Source organism: Xenopus laevis, chromosome 2L, assembly GCF_017654675.1.
Source record: "Xenopus laevis strain J_2021 chromosome 2L, Xenopus_laevis_v10.1, whole genome shotgun sequence".
Taxonomy (NCBI): domain Eukaryota; kingdom Metazoa; phylum Chordata; class Amphibia; order Anura; family Pipidae; genus Xenopus; species Xenopus laevis.
The window spans coordinates 150,693,845-150,716,715 of record NC_054373.1 but is presented as its reverse complement, the minus strand read 5'-3'; the positions used below and the strand labels follow the sequence as shown (position 1 = coordinate 150,716,715).

General features: G+C 35.7%; 1 protein-coding gene across 2 annotated transcripts in view; it reads left to right on the top strand.

The window, feature by feature from the left end:
- The window catches only part of LOC108707553 (sodium channel protein type 8 subunit alpha), a 91,034-nt gene extending 75,116 nt beyond the window's left edge, over positions 1-15,918 (top strand). For both annotated transcript variants that reach the window (XM_041582564.1, XM_041582565.1), the window contains exons 22-27: positions 3,649-3,933; positions 6,884-6,937; positions 7,970-8,107; positions 8,703-8,807; positions 10,059-10,329; positions 11,220-15,918. In XM_041582564.1, coding sequence (XP_041438498.1) covers positions 3,649-3,933; positions 6,884-6,937; positions 7,970-8,107; positions 8,703-8,807; positions 10,059-10,329; positions 11,220-12,367 — 2,001 coding nt within the window. In that variant the 3' untranslated portion in view covers positions 12,368-15,918. The remainder of the gene's footprint in view (positions 1-3,648; positions 3,934-6,883; positions 6,938-7,969; positions 8,108-8,702; positions 8,808-10,058; positions 10,330-11,219) is intronic.
- The last annotated feature ends 6,953 nt before the right edge of the window (positions 15,919-22,871 follow it).

Here is a 22,871-nt window from a genome sequence, read left to right as displayed (position 1 = left end):
AACAAGTCAACAAATACAATAAATGTATACATCACACAGTACACAGAGCTCATATAAGGACACATCGCTCATGTAGTAAGAGACACAGTAGGAAGGAGGTCCCTGCCCTGTAGAGCTTACAGACTAAGTGGGTGGGTGGATAACATACAAGCACAAATTGGAGGGGAAACCGTACACAAGGTTAAAGGCATTGTCCTACTTTTCCTCTTTATGGGAAAAAAGGGTCCCCCAATATCTGTCTATTACGCCCTCTAATGTACTTGTAAAGAATAGTCCTGTCCCCTCACAAGTGTCTTTTCTTCAGAGAGAACAATCCCAACCGTGACAATGTACCCTCATAGTTTAAATCAGTGATTCCCAACCAGTGGCTTGTGAGCAACATGTTGCTCTCCAACCGCTTGAATGTTTCTCCCAGTTCCCTCAAAGCAGGTGCTTATTTTTAAATTCCTGGTTCGGAGGCAAGTTTTGTTTGCATTAAAATCAGATGTGCTGCCAAACAGAGCCTCCTGCAGGCTGCCAGTTCACACAGGGGCTACCAAATAGCCAGTCAGCACTTAGTTTTGCACCACCAAGGAATATTTTTAATGCTTGCATTGCTCCCCAACTCTTTTTAGATTTAAATGTTGCTCATGGGTAAGAATCATCTGGGACCTCTGGTTTAAAATTTCCATCCCTCTAACCAGTTTAGTTGCATATCTCTGCACTCTCTCCAGCTCATTTATATCCTTAAGGACTGGAGCCCAAAACTGCACTGCAGAAGGTGAGGCCTTATCAAGGACCTATGAATAGGCGAAATTATGTTTTCATCCCTAGAGTTAATGCCCTTTTTATGCAAACCAGCACTTTATTTGCTTTACTAGCCACTGAATAACACTGCTTGGAATTAGACAATTTGTTATCTACAAAACGCCAATGTAGACAAAAGAAATAGAAACAAGGTTAGTAAGTAATTGAATACAAATGGGTAATTTTTCTTAAATCCACAATAACCAAAATAATAGTTCAGCCACAAAACAAAGGTACACCTACAAAATCCATAGACAAATGAAATGCAAGAAGGAATAGGCTTAGGTAAAGTAGACTCCCTAACAGAGTAGGAGGTTGTTGTTAGGGGCTTTATCCCCTCCCTAAGGTGCATATGCAATGTACCAAAATCTGGTTTGATCTCTGTGCACATTCAAATCAAATTAATATTGAAGATAAAGGACCTGCACTCCCATGGAACATAATTTGTGTGCTTTTATTGCATATCACTGTGTATCCAGCATTTTATCTCTATATCAAATATATATTTTAAAAGTGATATAATTCTACCTATATGGTTTGCACATCACCCAACAGCTGTGAAATAAAGGAGGATCCTAGTTAAAAACAATAAAAGAAGATTAATCAATAAACAAACATTCGTTATGATCCATTTGTACAGTGCACCTTGCCTGGTATTTTTCTGTTATTTGTTAACTTAACAGGTACAACACAGGTCCTAATTATTTGGTCCCGTTCCTATTAATTAAATGCCAAGGTGGTGCTTTCCATACATAATTACAATGCAGCAATAGCAAGGTACCAGATGCATAGCAAATGTATATAAGTAGTATTCAATTTATTTCAAATATGACCACAAACTAGTTCTTTAATCTGCTAGTATGCCTACAACCAGAGTAGGTGGTTGTCTGCAGCTCACATAGCACTTATAAAATGCCATACTCTTGTAAAAAACCATAAATAGTAGTTGCTGTCACCAAAACAGCACATAAAAAGCAATATGGCAATATGGAGGTTATACAGGGAAATGTAGTGGAAGAACCGTACTTGCTGTGAAAGCAATTGTTCTGCTTAGAGATTTGGAACAAATCATAAATACTATACATGAATGTTATGGGATCTATGTATAAAGAAATGTCCTGACATGTCTAATTGACCAACGTCTTTCTGTGATGAGAGCTTGTAGTTCAAAGAACAGCAGCAGATTAATTAAATCAACCTTAGAGCATTTAATTGTAGTTATTACTGGATCACACACACTGGGGCAGATTCACTAAAGGACGAAGTGGCTTACGCTAGCGTCAATTCGCCAGGTATCCGCAGGAACATCGCCTATTCACTAACAGGCGCAGGCATCAATTCAATAGCGAAAGAGACAGTCGATAGCATTCGTTCGCATTCTATCGCCAGGCGACTTTTCGCTCTGGTGAAAGGTTGTTACTCTGCAAATTCATTAAAGTGTAGATTTTACTGAACCTTACCTCTTTTGCCAGATTTAATTTCGCCACCTCAGACTAGGCAAAGTGCTTAAAAGCAGCTAGATCCTCCTCACTTACATCATATCCTGTGTGCCGAAAATGCATTAAAGTTCAAAAACGCTGGCGAGTTTTTCTTTTTTTAAGTGGGATTGCCTGCAAAAGTCCTAACATTTTTTTTTGGGTAACCGGTTTTGGTCTCGACCCCCCCCCCCCCACCCTTTTGCACATTTCCAATTTCACATTTTATTTATTATTTTTGTTTTTCTTCAGTTATCTTAAATTCATTTTTTTAAGCATAGGGAATATGGCTAATATTTTCTACAAAAGAAATTTTAAAATGTTCATGTATTTCTCTAGGTACACCTCAACCAACCATCACAGGTTTACATTTCAGGATATTGCAAACATATGTAAAATGTTTAACATTTATTCCACTCTGCTTTTAAGTATTACTTATTTAAAAATACAATATTGATGCAAGGATTTACACTGGCTATATCTTTACTAGAGAACTCATCAAACTCATCAAGCTCATCAAAGCAACCAAAATAATATAAGGAGAAAGATTTTTAAAAGCCTTAAAATTTAGTTATAGTCTTTTCTAAAGTCATGAGCCTACCTGCAGTTTTCATCTTCCCACTGTGGCTCTGAGGAGGGGATATGGCTTTTTTTTTCAACTTGAGCTTGCATTCTATGCATGCTCAATGCCTTGCCTGAGGCATATGTTATACATAGTCACCAATGCAGTCTATCTGGACACTAACCCATTGTTAAATAATCAACATTTTACCAAATATCAAGGGGAATGTTGATTTAAAGGCCACTTGCCGATATGACTACTGATTTTTCACCACTTAAGGCTTTAAAAATGCATGTTAAAAAAAATATTATTTACTATTTTATAATATATTGTGGTTAGTTACATTTTTCGATGTGGAAGAAGCTTCCTTTGATTGATTTAGTTATTTTTCCACATGAAAAACATATATATATATATATATATATATATATATATATATATATATATATACAGTATATATGAAGAAAATAAGCAAACATAATATTTTGAAAAAAAGATTGCATATTTTATTACTGATATCAGTTGTTTCCAACCTTTCTTAGTATAAAAGCACAATGACATCATATACATAGCAGAAGCCAGATACACCTGATCATATACAAGATAAACTGAATATACTTGCATTGTACCATATCATTGTAACATAGGCACCATGCATTATACATGTGCCATAGTTTGGAAACCCCTGATGCAATCTACTGATTTTATTTTTCACCCGTACGTACCTGTTAGTGGCCTTTAGTGTTAATCATTTGTTTGTTAAAACCAGCACTTTTTTTATTTTTCTCTCATGTTGTTACTGCATTTGTTCTGCTTCCAATACAGGTGGTAGTTAATGCCTTGGTTGGTGCCATCCCGTCCATTATGAATGTGTTACTGGTCTGCCTTATATTTTGGCTGATTTTTAGTATCATGGGTGTGAACCTGTTTGCGGGCAAGTACTACTACTGCTATAATGAAACAGCAGAAGGCATGTTTGAAGTTGAAGACGTGGATAATGAAACCGAATGTTTTGACCTTATTTCAAATAATGCTACCGAAGTTAGATGGAAAAATGTGAAGATAAACTTTGACAATGTTGGAGCTGGATATCTTGCTTTGCTTCAAATAGTAAGTTTGCTTTCTTTTCATTTGTGTTGAATATGACATCAGTAATCGTTCCTTATCATGCAGATGTATCTGTGGGGCTGTTAAAGGACCAGTAACATCAATTTTTTTACATTTTTTTTTGTATAGAACGAAATAAAACAAATTAAACATTTAAATCACTAATGGGAGAATGTAATAAAAGTCGGTAACAGAAAAAATATTCTCAATGCGAAGAGTTATGCCTCTGTGCGAACAAATTTTCAATGCGCAAATTTAATATAGCTTTTGTGAACCTGGAACTGTTTATCGATCACTTTGGTCAGTGGAGGAAGGTTTGCGAATTTTATAGTTTGCGCCAGGGCGCAGTGAATGTAATAAAACTTCTTACTGAAAAAGTCGTTATGTTTGCTCCAAAAGATTACGACACATTCAAGCACTTCTTAAAAGTGAGCAATGCGCAATGAAAATTTGCAATGCGCAATAACAGTTTAAAAAAGAATATTACATTGCGAAATGCACATTTATATTCTTAATTGTGCGAATTTTTTTGCTTTTTGCGACTTTTATTACATTCCCCCATAAGTCTTTATTAAGAAATAACTTACAGAGACTCTGCTTGTGCTCCTCTTCAGAAAAGCCGATCCATCGTGGGGCGTTTGATTTCTCCTACCTGCCTTCCTTATAGGAGATTGCCAGGGAGGAGAAATCGAGTGCCGAATGATGGATTACCGCCCTGTCGCCTTTTCTAAAGCCGGAGTTTCGGTAAGTTATTTGTTAGTAAAGACTTAGCGATTTTCATTTGTCTTTGTGTTTTTTTTTTCATTCTATACTAATGAATTTAAAAAAAATGATGTTACTGGTCCTTTAAGCTGGTTGAGGGTCTTGATAATTACTTGGAGGACCATTTGGTGCATGCCTACAGTAATCAATAGCTACTGCAGGGGAAATAACGAAAACAAATCTCTTATAGGTAGCTATGCTCATGTGCAAATGTATAAAGTGTCTGTGATTGGACCCTATTATTTTTAAAATTTATATGTCTTCCAGAATAATTCTGTTACATCAGAGTCCATTTTATAAACTATGAAGTAAGTTCTTGCACTTAAAAATAATGTTAAAGCAATTTTTATGGTTGTTGAAATCTCATCCTAAGGGCATCTATTTTGGAGACCCCTAAAGATAGGTGTGATCTAGTCATGTTATATTTCCTTACAGTTGCCAGGACATGATGTTAACATTACCTAGAGCCATCAATTCAGCTGAAAAACTAGACAATATGCTGTTTTTTTTCTTGTGGATTTTCTTTCTTGGGTCTTAGAATGACTTGCTCCTTAAAGGGGACATGTCACCATAAGAAATATTTCCAAATCATTTTCTATCATGTTAGTTGAGCAAAATAAACTTTGTTTCACTATATATTATTTAAATATTGTTTCCTTTAGTCTTGGAATTACACAATCACAGCAAGCAGGCAGGCACCATTTTGTAGGCAAGGTGTGTATCACCACAAAGTCTTGTGTATGTATCAGAATTAGGAACCAAATGCCCATGTGCAGTGTCCTACACAATTATAGAGTGTGAAGAGGGAGGAGGAATGAGAGGAGGGCAGTGACTTCTATGAAGTGCTAAATGGAAAGTGAAAGTAATTGATTGCCCCACCTACATGCCTCAGGCCTAGAGGCAGGGCAAGAAATATATGATTGGCAGTGCAGATTTTTAAACATCTCTACAACTGTTATGGATGTTTTAATGAAAAAAATTAATTTGGGTTTCATTTGCAAAAGACTTTCATTATTCAGCTTTTTTGTGGGTGTGTGACAGGCCCACTTTAAAGTATATTAAAGTTTTTTTTTTTTTTTTTTTAATTAATTTGAATACATTACTTTAGTATTCCTACTATCTCTATAGACTTTTTTTTTTTTTACATTTTGTATAGATTTTAATAGTTATGTATTGTAAATCAATAAGAGGAGGACATAGAGGAGACTGCACGTGGGGCATTTCCAACAATCTATTTTTACAAAGTAAACTTGATAAAAGGTGCTTTATCCATGTTGTGAACATCATGATTAATAATAGCACATGACAGCCAAATTACTGCCTGAGAGATGTACTTTGCTCTCTTTTTAATGATAAACTTTGAGGGTCAGAGATCCAAGTCAAATTTGTATCCACAATATACTTATATGTATATGTATATATATATATATATATATATATATATATATATATATATATATATATATATATATATATATAATGTTATAGTCTGTATTCTGATTCTTCTCAGATTAAAATGTCTGTATTACAGTGATGTCCAGCATCTGCTGAGCTCATGGAAAGGTTTATTTGAAATTTAGGTATAATTTACTCTATGAGAAAATCCCCCCCATGGCCACCCCATGACAAGTCTGCTACTCTATGTTAACCTTAAAGGAAAGGTTTAACCCCAAAATGAATATTTAAGCAACAGTTTATATCATATTGCGTGACATATTTAAGAATCTTACCAAACTGGTATATATATTTAAGTAAATATTGCCCTTTTACATCTCTTGCCTTGAACCACCATTTTGTGATGGTCTGTGTGCTGCCTCAGAGATCACCTGACCAGAAATACTGCAGCTCTAACTGTAACAGGAAGAAGTGTTGAAGCAAAAGACAGAACTCTGATCATGTGACCTAACATGTATGTTTTTTTTGTGTGCACCATGAATCCTACGATCCCAGGGGGCGGTCCTTATTTATTTATTTATTTTTTTTAAATGTCAGTTTTTTATTTATGATTACCCAATGGCACATACTATAAAAAAGTATATTATTATGAAAATTGTTTATTTACATGAAGCAGGGTTTTACACATGAGCTGTTTTATGCTATATCTTTTTATGATAACCTACATTTTTTGGGGGTATAGTTTTCCTTTAACCAAATATACATTTGTAAATCTGCTGTGTATTTATTATTTCAGGCTACTTTTAAAGGCTGGATGGATATTATGTATGCAGCAGTAGATTCCAGGAAGGTGAGCATTATAATTTATATTTAATACCCTATACTAATTCTCCCTCTCTTTTAATTTACCCCTTGAGAGAGTGTTCTAGTCAAACAACCTACATTTGTTCATAGCGATTGCTAAACAAAAAGGTCACCTACTGGTCTTTGGGGGAACCTGGATTGCCACATGTTGTTCTAGAAAGGTGGCTTTAATAGCTGTACCCTTCAGTATATGCTTTATGCAAAAATTGCACATGCAATTTGCAGTGGGGATCCCATGGGGGCTGTGAGAACATGAGTAACCATCCCAACAAGGTGCTTGTGGAAATGGCTGATTTAGGATAAATATTAACACATTAGGCCAGTAAATATTGATCCTAGGTACATTGGAGACATTTAAGCTGACCATAGACGCAAAGATCTCATCGTACGAATCGAGACTGTCACCAGCTTTGTCTATCGTACGATTGCTGTCAGGGGAAGAACATCGGCTGATCTGTTCTTTAACTACTTGTTTGATCTGAATGGTAAGACTTTGATCTGAATGGTTAGTAGCAGGTAGGGAGATGGGAAAGTCCAATCGTACATTGATTCATATGATTGGATCTTTGCGTCTGTGGCCCGCTTTAGGTTTGGGTGAAGCTGAAGCTAGATAGTCAAAACTGGGACAAATGGTCAATAGCAGCTGTTTAATAAAATATGCTTCTGTATTAGTTTGGGTAAAAATTATCTATGAATTACAAATCTGGTAAGTCTAGTTGGTAACCCACCATGTTAGTATTGCTGAAAAGTTTGATCAGAATTGTCAGCCCCCAGAGGCCCTTACAACTATTCCATGTAATCTATCCATGTAATGTTTTTTCTTATAATTAATAGGTTTATACATTTCTTTAAATTTTCATGTGCATTCATAAAAATTGGTTACAGTTGTGTAGTGTGTAGCGCTCAACACTCATGAAAGCATTTAGCTAATCAATCTATAATGTTTGTGTACTTCTCTTTGTATACATATATTTAAGGAGAGATGCTTTTTTTATTGACTTATGTTTTTAAATTATAGGTTCACGACCAACCAAAATATGAAGACAACATTTATATGTACATTTATTTTGTAATCTTCATTATTTTTGGCTCTTTCTTCACTCTAAATCTATTTATTGGTGTCATCATTGATAACTTCAATCAACAAAAGAAGAAGATAAGTTTTTATACATATATATATATATATATATATATATATATATTATGCTAAACATTTGTTGCCTCCATAAAGTTCTAAGTGCAATTTGGAGAGGAGCAGCACAATTTTAGTTTTGTCACTGCATGACACAGAAAGGGGGTTTGGTGCTGCATATTGTAGAAGATGTATAATCTGTCTTTTAGACAACTATTACAAAGAATGCCAATGCGTACTTCCATAGATATTTTCTGATTATGGTGCAGGCATATTTGTGATGTTGTCATTTAGCAGGTGTCATATTATATGGAAAGAATATACTGCATGGAGACTGCAAACCAAAGGGGCATACCAACCCATGTTTATTGCTTCATAGTAGAGCACACAGGATTTCTGGAGATATGGGTGGCCACCTTTCATCAGGTCATTTTAGACAGCTTGCCCATTTCAATAATAGTGTCTCTCTCTCTCTGTATAGTGTTAACAAGTGTGGTTTATTTAATAAAGGGGTGGGATAATCTATCTATCCCTTGCACATTTTTTGAAAAGTATACGATATTTAAGGATGAGCATACGTGAAGATGGATTGTAACCAGTTTTGTCTTTTTCTATTTACTTTGGAGGTCAAGACATCTTTATGACAGAAGAACAAAAAAAGTATTATAATGCTATGAAGAAACTGGGATCTAAGAAACCACAAAAACCTATACCCAGGCCATCAGTAAGTGATCATATTGACTTGTGAAAATCGCATTGCCATAGACTGCCTTTATTTAAACAATTATTTCAATAAATTAGGATAGGCTAGGTATAATAATGGCAATACAATGATTGCAAGTTTGAAAATATTACTAAGAAGAGTGCCATAAAGTCCATAATGAAGTGCATACAACCAAAAAAGTAAAATGTAAACAGCTTTTTTCAGATGTGGTTGAAGAACAACTTATCATTGCTGGCCATGATTTGGGAATCACATTATTGCCCTGGATCAAAGTGTTACCTTTACAAATATTGTTATAATCACCACTTGAAAGCTGGAAAGAGGAAGATCAGGGCAAAAAAACTACAAAAAATGTAAAAAAAAATTAAAAAGAAGACCAACAAAGGCTGCTAAGAATTGGTCATTAAATAACACACACACAAGTTAATGTAGAACCCTTTACTGTGGGTTCCTCTAACATGTTTGACTCCAGAGATTGGCCAATATCAAGTAATACTGAGTTATAAGTTATACTTCAATTCCTTCCACTGCAGAACATGTCTACATGTTATTCAAATTGATTTTGTTGATACAGATTAGAATCCACAAGCAGAACTCTTAAGGATAGTCTCTACATTCGAGATTACAGGGTAATTACGACTGCAAGTGCACTAATTTTGCCACAGTCAGAAACTTCTTATACCCCATTCATGTCAAAATGCATTCTTTGCATTTCCATATAGTTGCGAAGACCTATCGAATTCCTTCTACTTAGGAGGAAAATATTACCCTATTTATACTATTTCTCTGGAGTTGCACTTATCCTTGCACTACAATATTTGTAGTACTTTGTATACTCTGAAGTTATTTGTATTTAACTGTATTTAACTTTTGCTCTGACTTTTTTTTTTAGCTTTCTATGGTCCATTTGATGTATTCATTCACTAATTTGAGAGCACTGTGTTTAGGATTATATTAATGATTATTGGTGAAGATTACACTGGGTATGGAGTACTTGATTTTTCAGTAATGCCTATGACTAAATCTGTGCCAGCATATGAAATATATCTGACATGAGTTTAGAACCACAGGGGGCCCCACAAGTTGCACTTGATGCTATTGATTCATCCATTTTTATTGCAAGATTCATTGTTGCTAGGTTTATGTGAAAGCAATGATAATATAGGGGTCAAGTTATTCTTGTTATCAGGTATAATTTATAAAGCAAGGGAATTGCCCTATTTTAACAATGTGTTCTCTGCTTTTAAACAGAATAAATTCCAAGGAGTCATTTTTGATATAATCACGCAACAAGCGTTTGATATCGTGATTATGATTCTGATTTGTCTGAACATGGTGACTATGATGGTAGAAACAGATGACCAGAGTGAATACACAGAAAATGTTCTCTACAAGATCAATGTGGTCTTCATTGTATTTTTTACCACCGAGTGTATTCTAAAGCTCTGTGCCCTTCGACATTATTACTTTACCATTGGATGGAATATTTTTGACTTTGTTGTTGTAATCCTTTCAATTGTTGGTAAGTAAAATGCCAAATGTTTTATTTCTCTATATAAACATATATAGAGAAAGATGTCCATAGAAGAGCAGTTTATTTAATGCATGGTGCCAATAATCAAGTCCCACAAAGTAAAGCACTCACTCAACAAGTCTTTTCAACACAACAGAAGTGTTTTTTTATTTTTTCAAACCCCCACCATTTTTAACATGCCAGAAGTATTTTTATTGGTTTAAAAATTCGACATTTCGGTCACTGGCTGTGACCTTTCTCAAGGGGGACTTTTTTTTGCAATGCAAGATACAATCAAACCCTTTTAATTAATAGACAGTCGTAGCACAGAAAAATGTCAATACTTTTATTTAGTTTGTATATTTTATTCTACACTGAAAACTGTAATCTGTCTTTTATTTTACATGTTTTTTGCTAAAAAAAAAGTTCCCATCTACTTCTCAGTGTAATTGAATACTTTGCAATTATACCATTGTGTATGAATACAAAAAGCAATTTGTTGTTGAAGATTTATGTTGCCTAGAGCTGGACATACAAGAAAGATCTGTCCAAACACAAGAATGTCACCGCTCAAATTTAGGGCAAGTGTAGAGCTGTCAACTGTGGACTCCAATCACAGTCCAATGTCGTTCTTAACTGATAAGTATGTCTGTCTGGCCTAATCAGTATCTGACCTGGCACCTTTAGAACTCTTGCCAGAGTTTAATTACATTAAATCCACTATGTTTGCCTAGAATAACAATGCCAACATTAAGCAGTAATTCTGCCGTTGTCACAAATAATATTAAGTGGAGGAGAATATATATAAATCTGTGTATGAAAAAAATAATTTGTACACTTGATGTTTTCTGAATGTTATGAATGTTCTATAATTTAACATTATCACTTATTTTTACTAGGAATGTTCCTTGCCGATTTGATCACAAAATACTTTGTATCACCCACTCTGTTCAGAGTCATACGCCTGGCTCGTATTGGCCGCATTCTTCGCTTAATCAAGGGAGCCAAAGGGATACGGACCCTGCTTTTTGCCTTAATGATGTCATTGCCGGCTTTGTTCAACATCGGCCTTCTTCTGTTTCTAGTGATGTTTATATTTTCAATATTTGGAATGTCGAACTTCGCTTATGTGAAGAAGGAAGCAGGGATAGATGACATGTTCAACTTTGAAACCTTCGGCAATAGTATGATCTGCTTATTTCAGGTCACTACATCTGCTGGCTGGGATGGCTTGTTGCTGCCTATCCTAAACCGCCCACCAGATTGTGATGCTCACAAAGAGAACCCAGGTAGTCAAGTGAAAGGTGACTGCGGAAATCCTTCTGTTGGAATCTTTTTCTTTGTCAGCTACATTATTGTCTCTTTCCTGATTGTGGTGAACATGTACATTGCTATAATTTTGGAAAACTTTGGCGTGGCGACTGAAGAGAGCGCTGATCCATTAAGTGAGGATGACTTTGAAACCTTTTATGAAATCTGGGAGAAATTTGATCCTGATGCAACACAGTTTATCCAGTTCGGCAAACTGCCAGATTTCGCAGATGCCTTGGAGCATCCTCTGCGAGTCCCCAAGCCAAACACCATTGAACTTATTGCAATGGATTTGCCTATGGTGAGTGGTGACAGAATTCATTGTCTGGATATTCTCTTTGCCTTCACCAAACGGGTACTTGGAGAGAGTGGAGAGCTGGATATATTGCGCCAGCAGATGGAAGAAAGATTTGTGGCTTCCAACCCTTCAAAAGTGTCTTATGAGCCCATTACCACCACACTCAGGCGAAAGCAAGAGGATGTATCTGCGGTTGTGATCCAGCAAGCTTACAGACGCCATTTAGTCAAACGAGGATTTATTTCTAGAAAGCGGTCAACTGGCAAAATGGAGAATGGGGGAACCAACATGGATCAAAAAGAGGGAACACCATCCACTGCATCACTCCCATCATATGACAGTGTAACTAAACCTGACAAAGCAAAACAAGAAAGAATAGAAGATGCAATTAGAGAGAGAGCTAAAAAACAAAAATCTGACAGGGAATCAAAGTGTTGAAAAAAATGTAAACATTTCATATTTGCAAGCAAAAGATTGTTTAAAAATTGAATGAACTTATCAATGCAGATCAGCTATTTAGACACTTAACCTAACGATCAATACCAAACAGTCTGCTTATTGTGACTTTGTTGCATCAACAGCAGTGGCACACCTGTTTAAAAGACTATAACAAGAGCCTTCAATAAGGATTTTATATTTTTGGACAGGTGAATACTGCATGTTCCACGTCAATCAATGCAACTTAGGGGATACCAGAGCCGTAGGGATCAGTATAATCCCAGAGCGGCCAAATGGAGTTTATTTTCTCATATTATTGTGAAAATAAAAAAAAGCACCACTTAGGGGGTTTGTTCATGCAAAACTGTATTTGCAATGTTACATTAGTTAAGCAGCATAATAAAAAAAAATTAAACAAAAATCTGGCAAAAAAAAAAAAATCAAAAACATTAAGCCCATGCCATATAATTGTCACAGTTTATTTGATATATCTGCATATCTTTTTTATATGGGCTTCATGCAGTTCGTGAGATGGGAAAATGAGGTTAAACTTCGGGCTTAGGGGCATTTTGCTCAGGCCGATTCCAAATAAATAAATTTTTTGCTCGTTCAATGCATAGAAATGACTTGCATGATGGCATGCTGTGATCAGGAATCATGCATGAAGACTCATAAAACACAGGAGACCACTACTCTGTCCACTGCAGTGGGAAGGCTGTATTCTGAGGCACTCCACTGAATACTGAACACTGTATTTGGAGGTAATTTAATATATACCCTTCACCAATATTTACCAAAACCTTTTACATGTCATGATTAGGAATTAAAGCAGACAGAAAGATTTTGTGTATGTTTATTAAAAGGTTCTTTAAATACCATCACAGCTGCACACGATACCAACAAATGAGATAACTAGTTGCTGCTCAAGATTTTCTTTTGTTGTTGAATGGGATACTAAAATTAAGACTAGCTTCTACTACTATGTCACTGTAAACCAAAACTTAGGGCTTATCGAATTCTGCTTTTGTATTTGCAATCTTTTTAGTCTCCATTACACAGAGGGGAGAAGAACCATGCTATTTGGGGAAAAAAAAGACTTTTTTTTTTTCTGTGGTGGATATTGGGAAATGCCATTATGTTTTGTTGCAAATGTTTATGCAAATCACTGTTCTTTGTATAAACAATGTTTGGATAAGAAACAAATATGTTCATTCTGTCCCCTACTGGGGTAATTTGTATCTTGGCACTTTAATACTGCATGTTTTCTCTTTTCTAGCCATAAGAAAAAAGTATTTAAAAGGACAACATGGTGCAAAGCAAAAATATCTGTGTATTTCACCTATAACCATATTGCCTGGCACCAGTTGTTCTTTAGTGGCAGGGATGAAGGAAGAGGAAAAAAGGGCGAGGGGCTCTGGAAATGCTGGGGTCCTCATGTGAATGTGGAGATGCATAAATCAGAGATGTGCAACCTGTAGTTTGAACAACTGTAGGTTGGACCTGCTTTATTTATATAATGAAGATCTGTAACATTAGTTATACAATAAAATATAATCCTTTCTACTTTTACCAACCCATCCTCCATCTAAGGATGCCTGTGATGCTGGAGGCCCAGGGAATAATTCCCTCTCTGCCCTATCCTAAAACCAGACCTCGTATTAGACATTATCCGTCATGGAATATGCATTACTTTACATGTGGTTATTTACATTTTTAAACAAACAGCATAGCACTCCCTGTAACTTGCATCATTATAATGTTTTGGATGAAACATATTTGTAATAATTTAGCATGTAGCTTTTGAGAACCCTGGGAATTCAGAAAGCTTTAAACTACTGTCCAATCTTTTGCAACTGTCTTTTACATCTGGAAGCATCTTCATTTCAAAAGGTCTGATGAGAACACCTTGCTGGTGCTGCAGAAATTTTATGAAAAAAAACAAACAAAACAAAACAGCATGCCTTCTTCTGTGTTCCAAGTGATGAAACGTTTGCAAATGCTAAAGGAATATGTGGTGTAAAAGGATTCAACATGCTGAGTGTGACCAAACCATTGTTTCACATTAAATCAATACAAGATGCATTAAGAGGCATTTTACTGTACACTGTCATTAGCAGACCTTCAGGTCCAAGTTTTTCAGTTTTACTGTACATCACTTAGAACCATATCTCTGTGCCAAGTCGGACTTCTTAGCTCAATTAACAGACAATTGCAGTGGCATCAGTGAAGCTGACAAAATTGGAAAATGGTTTGCGGCTGGGGAACAATTTCTAACTCAATAGAGTAATGTTTTTTTCGATTTGCTTCTATGACAGAATGTATTATATTATATTAACTTCCATACGTATGTACAGGCTATGTTGTAAACAGCACAAAAAAAAGCTGAAAAAAAGTCTGATTCTACTTTTTAAGAGGATATTATACCATTTTATTGATTTGTTTTTTTTTTATAAATACAAAGAAAACAAACACAAATTAAATAGAATGGCTTCTGGCGTATGCCATCTTCCTCTTTGTCTTTCATTTTTTAAGAATTTAGAAGAAATGTCTATCCCTAGTCTGACCTTATTACCAATGGTCTATTGTTCCAATGTGCAATAAATTCTGACCACTTCTATGCAAAAAATTTGGCTGACCTTCATATACATGGGGAACAAATTGTTAATTCATAATCATTGTTATAAACAATGTGTTTCTGAGGCTGGTGATATCACAATGCTACTTTTTACGAACCAATTTAATTTTCCAGTTTTTTTACTGAACAATTATTCATCTCAAATCTATAAAGAATCCTAAATTTGTTTTTCTTTTTTTTCTTTTTTTCTTTTTTTTAACATTCAGCCACATAATGCTTCAATGTTTGCTAGCTTGATTACTTTTGAAGTATAGGTAGCAGAGTGACCTCATCACCAGCAATACAAGGGCAGATAACAAGTAGTGAGAAATCAATGTCTACATGTTTTTGTATTACGTTCATTTGGACAAGGGAAGGGATGATGAAAAATCAAGCTTCAGTAAATAAAAAGTACCAATGCATTTTGTAGTCTTTGATGCAATGTTTCTATAAAGTCCACCAGTTGGGGAACCAAAAAACTTCTTCTCAAGAAAGTTTTTGGTAGATTGATTGTTACTTTTACTCCCAGAGGAGCCAATTAAATGATGAGGTTGTGTTTTGCTTTTTCAGGCATGTATGGGTGGATTTGTCTTTTGTGCTTATGGGAAGAATGATAATGTATTACGTTTTTCTTTCTTCCTCTCTTATCTGTCTCTCCAATCTTACACTTTATCATTTCAAGACAGCTTGTCTGTTTTCTTTAAAAAATGTATATTTTAATTTGACTTCTTTTTTTTTATCATGCATTTTTATATTTTCTTCATTTCCAAATTTTGTGTCAGTGTTAAATCATGTAACAGAACTCTAGTAATGAATAATGTGTTAATATAGTGCATGGAGATTCATGCTGATCTTACCCAAACTAGAAAAAAAACCTGACATTACTACTATAGGCCAAAATGAAAATAAAAGTTAGCCTTTTTACTGTATGAAAAAAGGTTGTCGTTTGTGTGCACTATTCTTTGTCTCTTTCCCACAACACAATTCTGGTGTTAATCAGCAACAGTAGAGCGGCATAATGTTTTTTAGCAAAATATGATGTGAATGCTAAATTTACCTGCTTTTACATCAACCATTTGAAGTTTTACCATTCAAGGTTCAATGTGTTTTTGTATTAATATTTTTCCATCTTTCATTTTATTTTTCTTCAATGGAAGGAATTGGAGAGTTTGTATTGTGCCTTTTTTGCTATTACCAAAGCATATTGTAATGTTAATTTGGTAAGCAGCGTCCCTCTATTTTCCAGTTTCTGTGTGTGCATATTAAAAACTGTATTAGGATGAAAAAAAAATGTTTAAAGATCCGAGCACAGGTTTTGGTTATTCTCATTAAGCCTGTACAGGTCCGGACTGAGAATTAAAATAGGTCCTGACATTTCAGAGGCCCAATCAGCCCACATGTAGGCCCAAACAGCCCACTAAATACTGACTTTCTATGGGACCTGATAGCAGCCCCTCTGGCATTTGCCAGAACCCACAGATTGCCAGTCAGGGCCTGAGCCTGTATAATGTAGTGGTCCCTTTTCCAATAATCCACCCTCAATTATTGTGTTGTGTTAAAAAACAGAATCCAACTCAAATGTAAATCTTATTTGTTCGATCTTTTTTTAGCCCAATTTATATCTTCCCATATTGAATGTCCAAACGTCTATGTGACATAGCCGTTCCTGGCCCAGCTCCTGGTTGCTCATAGCTCATTAGTAGACTAACCTGAATTCTGCCTCAACCTGGGTAATTTCTGGATACTGTTTTGGTCTTTCTGCATCGGCCCCCACTGACCTGCCTGGCCTGTATTTTATACTCTTTTCACCTGCCCACATAGAAGAAAAGTGACTGACTCAGTATTTAAATCAAGCTGCAGTGCTTTACTCTTTATCACCCAGGTCAAAGCTAACACTCCTTTGCCAAACTCTTTGCTACATATTATTGTGAGTAGTTCATTCTATTTCTTTTCAGACTTACTCTTTGCCGTGTTCTCTGCACTCTGCCTTGTTAATTCCAAAGCCTTTGAGTTTCAGTTGAAGCCTGGAATTCCCTGCATCCAGCTTGGGCCTGTGTAACTGCTCTCAGCAGCTTCCAGAAATACTAGCTAAATAATAAAGCCAATTATGAAACCTGTTTAAAGTGTTCTGCTTTGACCCTACAAGTATCAGAACTACAGTATGTTTATTATTGTCTGAGAAATGATCATGTTCACTCCAAGAAATGTACAGTTCTAAGGTGGTATTTATATTTAAATTACTAAACGGGGAGGCATTTTATCAAGTCTCACTTTATTTAAAAGCCCTATTTTAAAAAACCTCCAGCAATGGATAGTTGCCGTGGGACTCTTCTTAAATGAACATAATTTGTGTCACCGCTGAAACGGTCCTTATTCATCATAAGCAGGGCTAAGATACAACTACTGAGCTCACAGATGATTTATGGAAGTGGGTAAGTTGAATTGATTAGGCTCAGTCTGCTCAGTGCTTCCATTTTTGTTAGGCACTCGCAGAGTATCACAAATGGACAGGCTTAGGTTGCATTCATCAAGGATTTAGTAGACTTTAATAAAGGTTGACTTCAAAAGAACTATTGACTTTTTTTAAAGAAAGTCAGAGCATCAAGGATTTAAACAACCCCTCTGCCATTTTGATCTTCTGAGGCCCCTTCTCTTAAGCGTGAAACAAGCACTGTCGAAAAAGGAAAAATAGCCATTATTTGTAGTAAAGCGGCAAAATTTACAATTTCCTGCCCATTGATGAAAAGGCCAACATAACAAAGAAACTACTATGTAGAAACCATATTTATGTTTACGTATTTAAATTATTACTTTGGTTTATTATAATCTTGAACCTATTTGATGATGTCTTTTCTAAAGCCTCTCAAATTTTTGTCTGTTATACTATTTCTCTGCTGATGGCTGTTTTTTTTTGGGCCTCTGACTCAAGACACACTTTGTTTTTTTTTTAGTGAATCTGATCATGAAAAAGTCCAAGTATTTTCTCCTCTCTTCTTCATGCTTTCCTCTAATTCTAGGTTTGCCTTGTTTATCAGGTTATCATTGCTAATACTAATAATTCTCCTTCTGAAATGCAGCAAGAATCATTGGTCTCTGCTGTCTACCATGTTCATATTTGAACGTTAACAATTTCTTAGACATGGTAATTTTGGGTGTGTTCACTCCACAAGAATCCTATGATTGCTTGATTTAACTGTTGCTAAGGGTAGAACTTATTATTTGTCTGAACTAGAATTTTAGGGTAGGACTACACAGACGATTTCCGTGTGCTTCTGTTGGATCTGCGCGCTGCGTTTGCATCAGACAGTCGCGTCGCGTCGGACGAACGAATTTTGAAATTACTTTCCTTGTTTCTCATCGCATCTGACTTGACGCAGGCGTTTTGTCGCCCAGCGTCGGATCCGACAGAAGCAAGCGGAAGTCGTCGTGTAGTCCTATCCTAAGGCTTTACAGGAAAACAATCAGGAAAACTTGGCTACTGCCTCATTTTTACCTTCCAATCTCCTGCTGGCACTTCAATGGTGGATGTGAAAAAAAGATGAACCTCTATGTCCTTGTGTGAACTATGAAGAATAAATTTGCATTACAGATGAGAATCTGCTGTCTTTAATTATCTGCATCCTTTCCAAATATGATGTGGCTGTTACGTGTAATTAATTATACTCTTTGGGTGACATCTTGATCTTATCTGGAAACTCAGTTAACCTAGAAAATTTGAAGTGTAAATTATTCCTGTGTTCTATTGTCTCTTTCTAGATTGGATCATTCTAATGTTATTTAAAAATGACATCCTCAGTTACACATTTAGGGGCCGATTCACTAACTTCGAGTGAAGGATTCGAAGTAAAAAAACTTCGAATTTTGAAGTTTTTTGAGCTACTTCGACAATCGAATTGGCTACTTCGACCTTCGACTACGACTTCTAATCGAAGGATTCAAACTAAAAATCGACTATTCGACCATTCGATAATCGAAGTACTGTCTCTTTAAGAAAAAAATTTGACCCCCTAGTTCGCCATCTAAAAGCTACCGAACTCAATGTTAGCCTATGGGGAAGGTCCCCTTAGGCTTTCCTAAGTTTTTTTGATTCGAAGGATTTAATCGTTCGATCGAAGGAATAATCCTTAGATCGTTCGATCAAACTATTTGCGCTAAAATCCTTCGACTTCGATATTTGAAGTCGAAGGATTTTAATTCCCAGTCGAATATCGAGGGTTAATTAACCCTTGATATTCGACCCTTGGTGAATCGGCCCCTGACTGTTACTTGGAACTGCAGTTGCCTGACTGGGATGCTGAAATTGTAGCAGATTTTTTAATGTCTAAAGAAATGTTTAAAATTGGATTCCTGCCTTAATTATATTTGAATTGTTAGCTACCTGCTTTATGGAGCTGATGTTTCCAGTGGTGTCCAAGGTGGAGTATCTAAGTATCTCAGACCAAAGTAATGCAGTTATGATAATAGAATCAATGAATTGTTGCCCTTTAAGAAAGGTTTTTCTCCATGGCAGGTCTCTTTTACAAGAATTACCTTGTGTGGTCACTGTAATCACTCACACACAAAATTCAAAGGCTGCCATGTGGGTCAATGCTTGCCGGGTTACTTAGACCATGTACTTTTCATGTACTTTTTTCTGGTGTACTTTCCAGGGTACCCGGAATTTGATGCATCCTCTTGAATGTATTTACAATCAGCAGTCAGAACTATTCCTGTGTCTAATATTTTACCTGTGAAGACATTCATTTAGGCTACATTTTTCAGAATTTTTTTGGCAAATTTATTTTTCAAAACCAAAGATCCAATTGGGTTGCTGGAAGCTCACTCAGTCATCTCTTTGTATCACACCTGGTGCCTGTGGAATTCTCCCAGATGATACATGACTTTTCTTCTGGTGGCTGTTTCAGAAATAAAAACCTCGAAATTGATTTTCTTCTGGAATTCCACAGCCAATGAAGCAAACAATCCTCTTTAACAGATTTGCAAGTTTTTAATTCAGATTCTCCATAAGGTACAAGCTCAGCAAAAATCCTTCTTATGAATCTGGTTTTTCAAATTGATAAGAAGCGTTGACAATCCACTATGTTGTATCTCTTATAAAAGGTCCTAAATTTCTCAGATCTATTGAGATTTTTCGATCATTTTAACCAAGTAATTCTTTGTTTCAAAATGCAAATTGATTTGTAAGGGTGTTAAATATAGACCACTTTCCTCAAAACTATGGGGCAGATTTATCAAAGGTGAATTTTCGAATGAAATAAAAATCGTATTTCAAGCTATTTTTTGTGTACTTCGACTAGGTATTAGTCCAAAATCGATTCGAATTTTAAAAAATTAGAATATCAAAATTTATCATGTACTGTTTCTTTAAAAACTTTACTTTGACCATTCACCATCTAGAACCTGCCAAATTGCTGTTTTAGCCTATGGGGGACCTCCTAGAACCCATTTGGAGTCAATTGGTGGACTTTAAAAAAATCTAAGGTTTTATTGGGGAAACTTTGATTCGAATTCAATCGAATACACTATTACTTCGATTCTAATTCGGCTGAATACGTACCTATTCGGTCAAAAATAGACCTATTCAGGCACAAAAAACCATTGACTTACTTTTGGTTGGTCTTTTTCAATTAGAATTTCGAAGTTTTTCAAATTCGGAATCTGACCTTTTGATAAATATGCCCCTATGTGTCCAGAGAGGTGTGTGGATTTATGCCAATATTAATGTATGTGTTTGCATAAAAAGTTTTATTTGTGCTCTTCATATTGTTCCATGAGTTGATTATATTTATATGGGTGCATGAGTGGAAAGCTTAGAGGGAGCATTGCTGGTTAGGAAAGTTCACAGAAATAAAAATTTGGTTTGGTCAGCAATGTACCTTTTCTACTAAAAATCAGTACTAAACTGCCTCAATTTTTTTCTACAATGTATTAGTAATTTACACACAAAAAGATTACAATTGACAAAAATATATATCTTTCTGCCCATGCTTGCATGGTGTCTAGAATCTGTATTGTCTCACCTTTTTTCCAGAGTTATTTCATAAACCAGTTCAGTATTCCATAGCAACCAAGGATTGAATACCATTTTCTGGTCAGCTGTTAATTAAATATCTGATTGGTTGCTGGTTGTTTCTGTGCCTGGTGCAAACATTGCATCTTTATTATGTACCTCCACCCCCCTATATCTTTTCTGCAAGGTAACTTTATAATGTGTCCAAATTTTAGTGACTTAAAGGAAAACTATACCCCCAAAATGAATACTTAAGCAACAGATAGTTTATATCAAATTGAATGACATATTAAAGAATCTTACCAAACTGGAATATATATTTACATAAATATTGCCCTTTTACATCTCTTGCCTTGAACCACCATTTCGTGACTCTATCTGTGCTGCCTCAGAGATCACCTGACCAGAAATACTACAACACTAAGGGGCACATTTACTAAGGGTCGAATATCAAGGGTTAATAAACCCTCGATATTCGACCATCGAAGTAAAATCGTTCGACTTCGAATATCGAAGTCGAACGATTTAGCGCTAATACTTCGATCGAACGATCGAACGAATATCCTTCGATCCAAAAAACATAGGCAAGCCTATGGGGACCTTCCCCATAGGCTAACATTGAGTTCGGTAGCTTTTAGCTGCCGAACTAGGGGGGTCGAAGTTTTTCTTAAAGAGACAGTACTTCGATTATCGAACGATCGAATAGTCGAACGATTTTTAGTTCGAATCGTTCGATTCGTAGTCGAAGTCATAGTCGAAGGTCGAACTAGCCCATTCGATGGTCGAAGTAGCCAAAAAAACACTTCGAAATTCGAAGTTTTTTTTATTCGAATCCTTCACTCGAGCTTTATAAATGTGCCCCTAACTGTAACAGGAAGAAGTGAGGAAGAAAAAGGCAGAACTCTGTCTGTTAATTGGCTCATGTGACCTTACATGTGGTTTGTATGTGTGCACAGTGAATCTTACGATCTCAGGGGGCGGCCCTTATTTTTTAAAATGGCAATTTTCTATTTATGATTACCCAATGGCAAATAGTACTAAAAAAGTATATTATTATGATAATGGTTCATTTACATGAAGCAGGGTTTTACACATGAGCTGTTTACTCAGTATCTTTTAATAGAGACCTACATTGTTTGGGGGGTATAGTTTTCCTTTAATGTAAATTTTGTTTACATTAAAATGCCTGATAATTCTGACTCTTGTCACTCCCTTGAGAAGTTATAGGTGGTCTTCCTTTACTTTAAGACAGGAGACATGGGGGCACATTTACTAAAGAACAAATTGTGTTTTCTGATGAACTTTTCACAAAAAAGACAATTTGCAGCAACATTGCCTATTTACTAAAAAAACAAGCAACACAATTCACTAGCAAATTACCTTATTACTGGAGAACACTGCTTTTCGACCGGTGAATTCTCTATCAGGCGATAGGATCATAAATCCGCTAATTTATCAAAGTGTGAAAATTTTAATTTGTTACCATTTTCACCAAAATCTATTTCACCAGGTTCTGAATGGCCAATTAATACAAAGACGCTACATCCTCAACATTATGATGTCAGTGACATCATATCCTGTATTACAAAAAAGTCATAAGCAAAAGTCAAAACTTTTTTTCATATTTAAAATGGGATAACTTTTACCAGTGGTGTAACTTGATATTACTGGGCCCCACAGTAGATTATTTTTCAGGCCCTCAGGTTGACCAGTTTTACCAATATTTTTTGAAATTGTATATGAATTAGGGCCTTTTGGTGCCCCTATAACTCCTTTGCCCCCTGTAGCCGCAGGATCTGCTTCCTCTATAGTTACACCCCTGTTACTTACAGGTTGTAACTGCTAAAAATATCTTATTTACACATTTTTTAACATTTGAA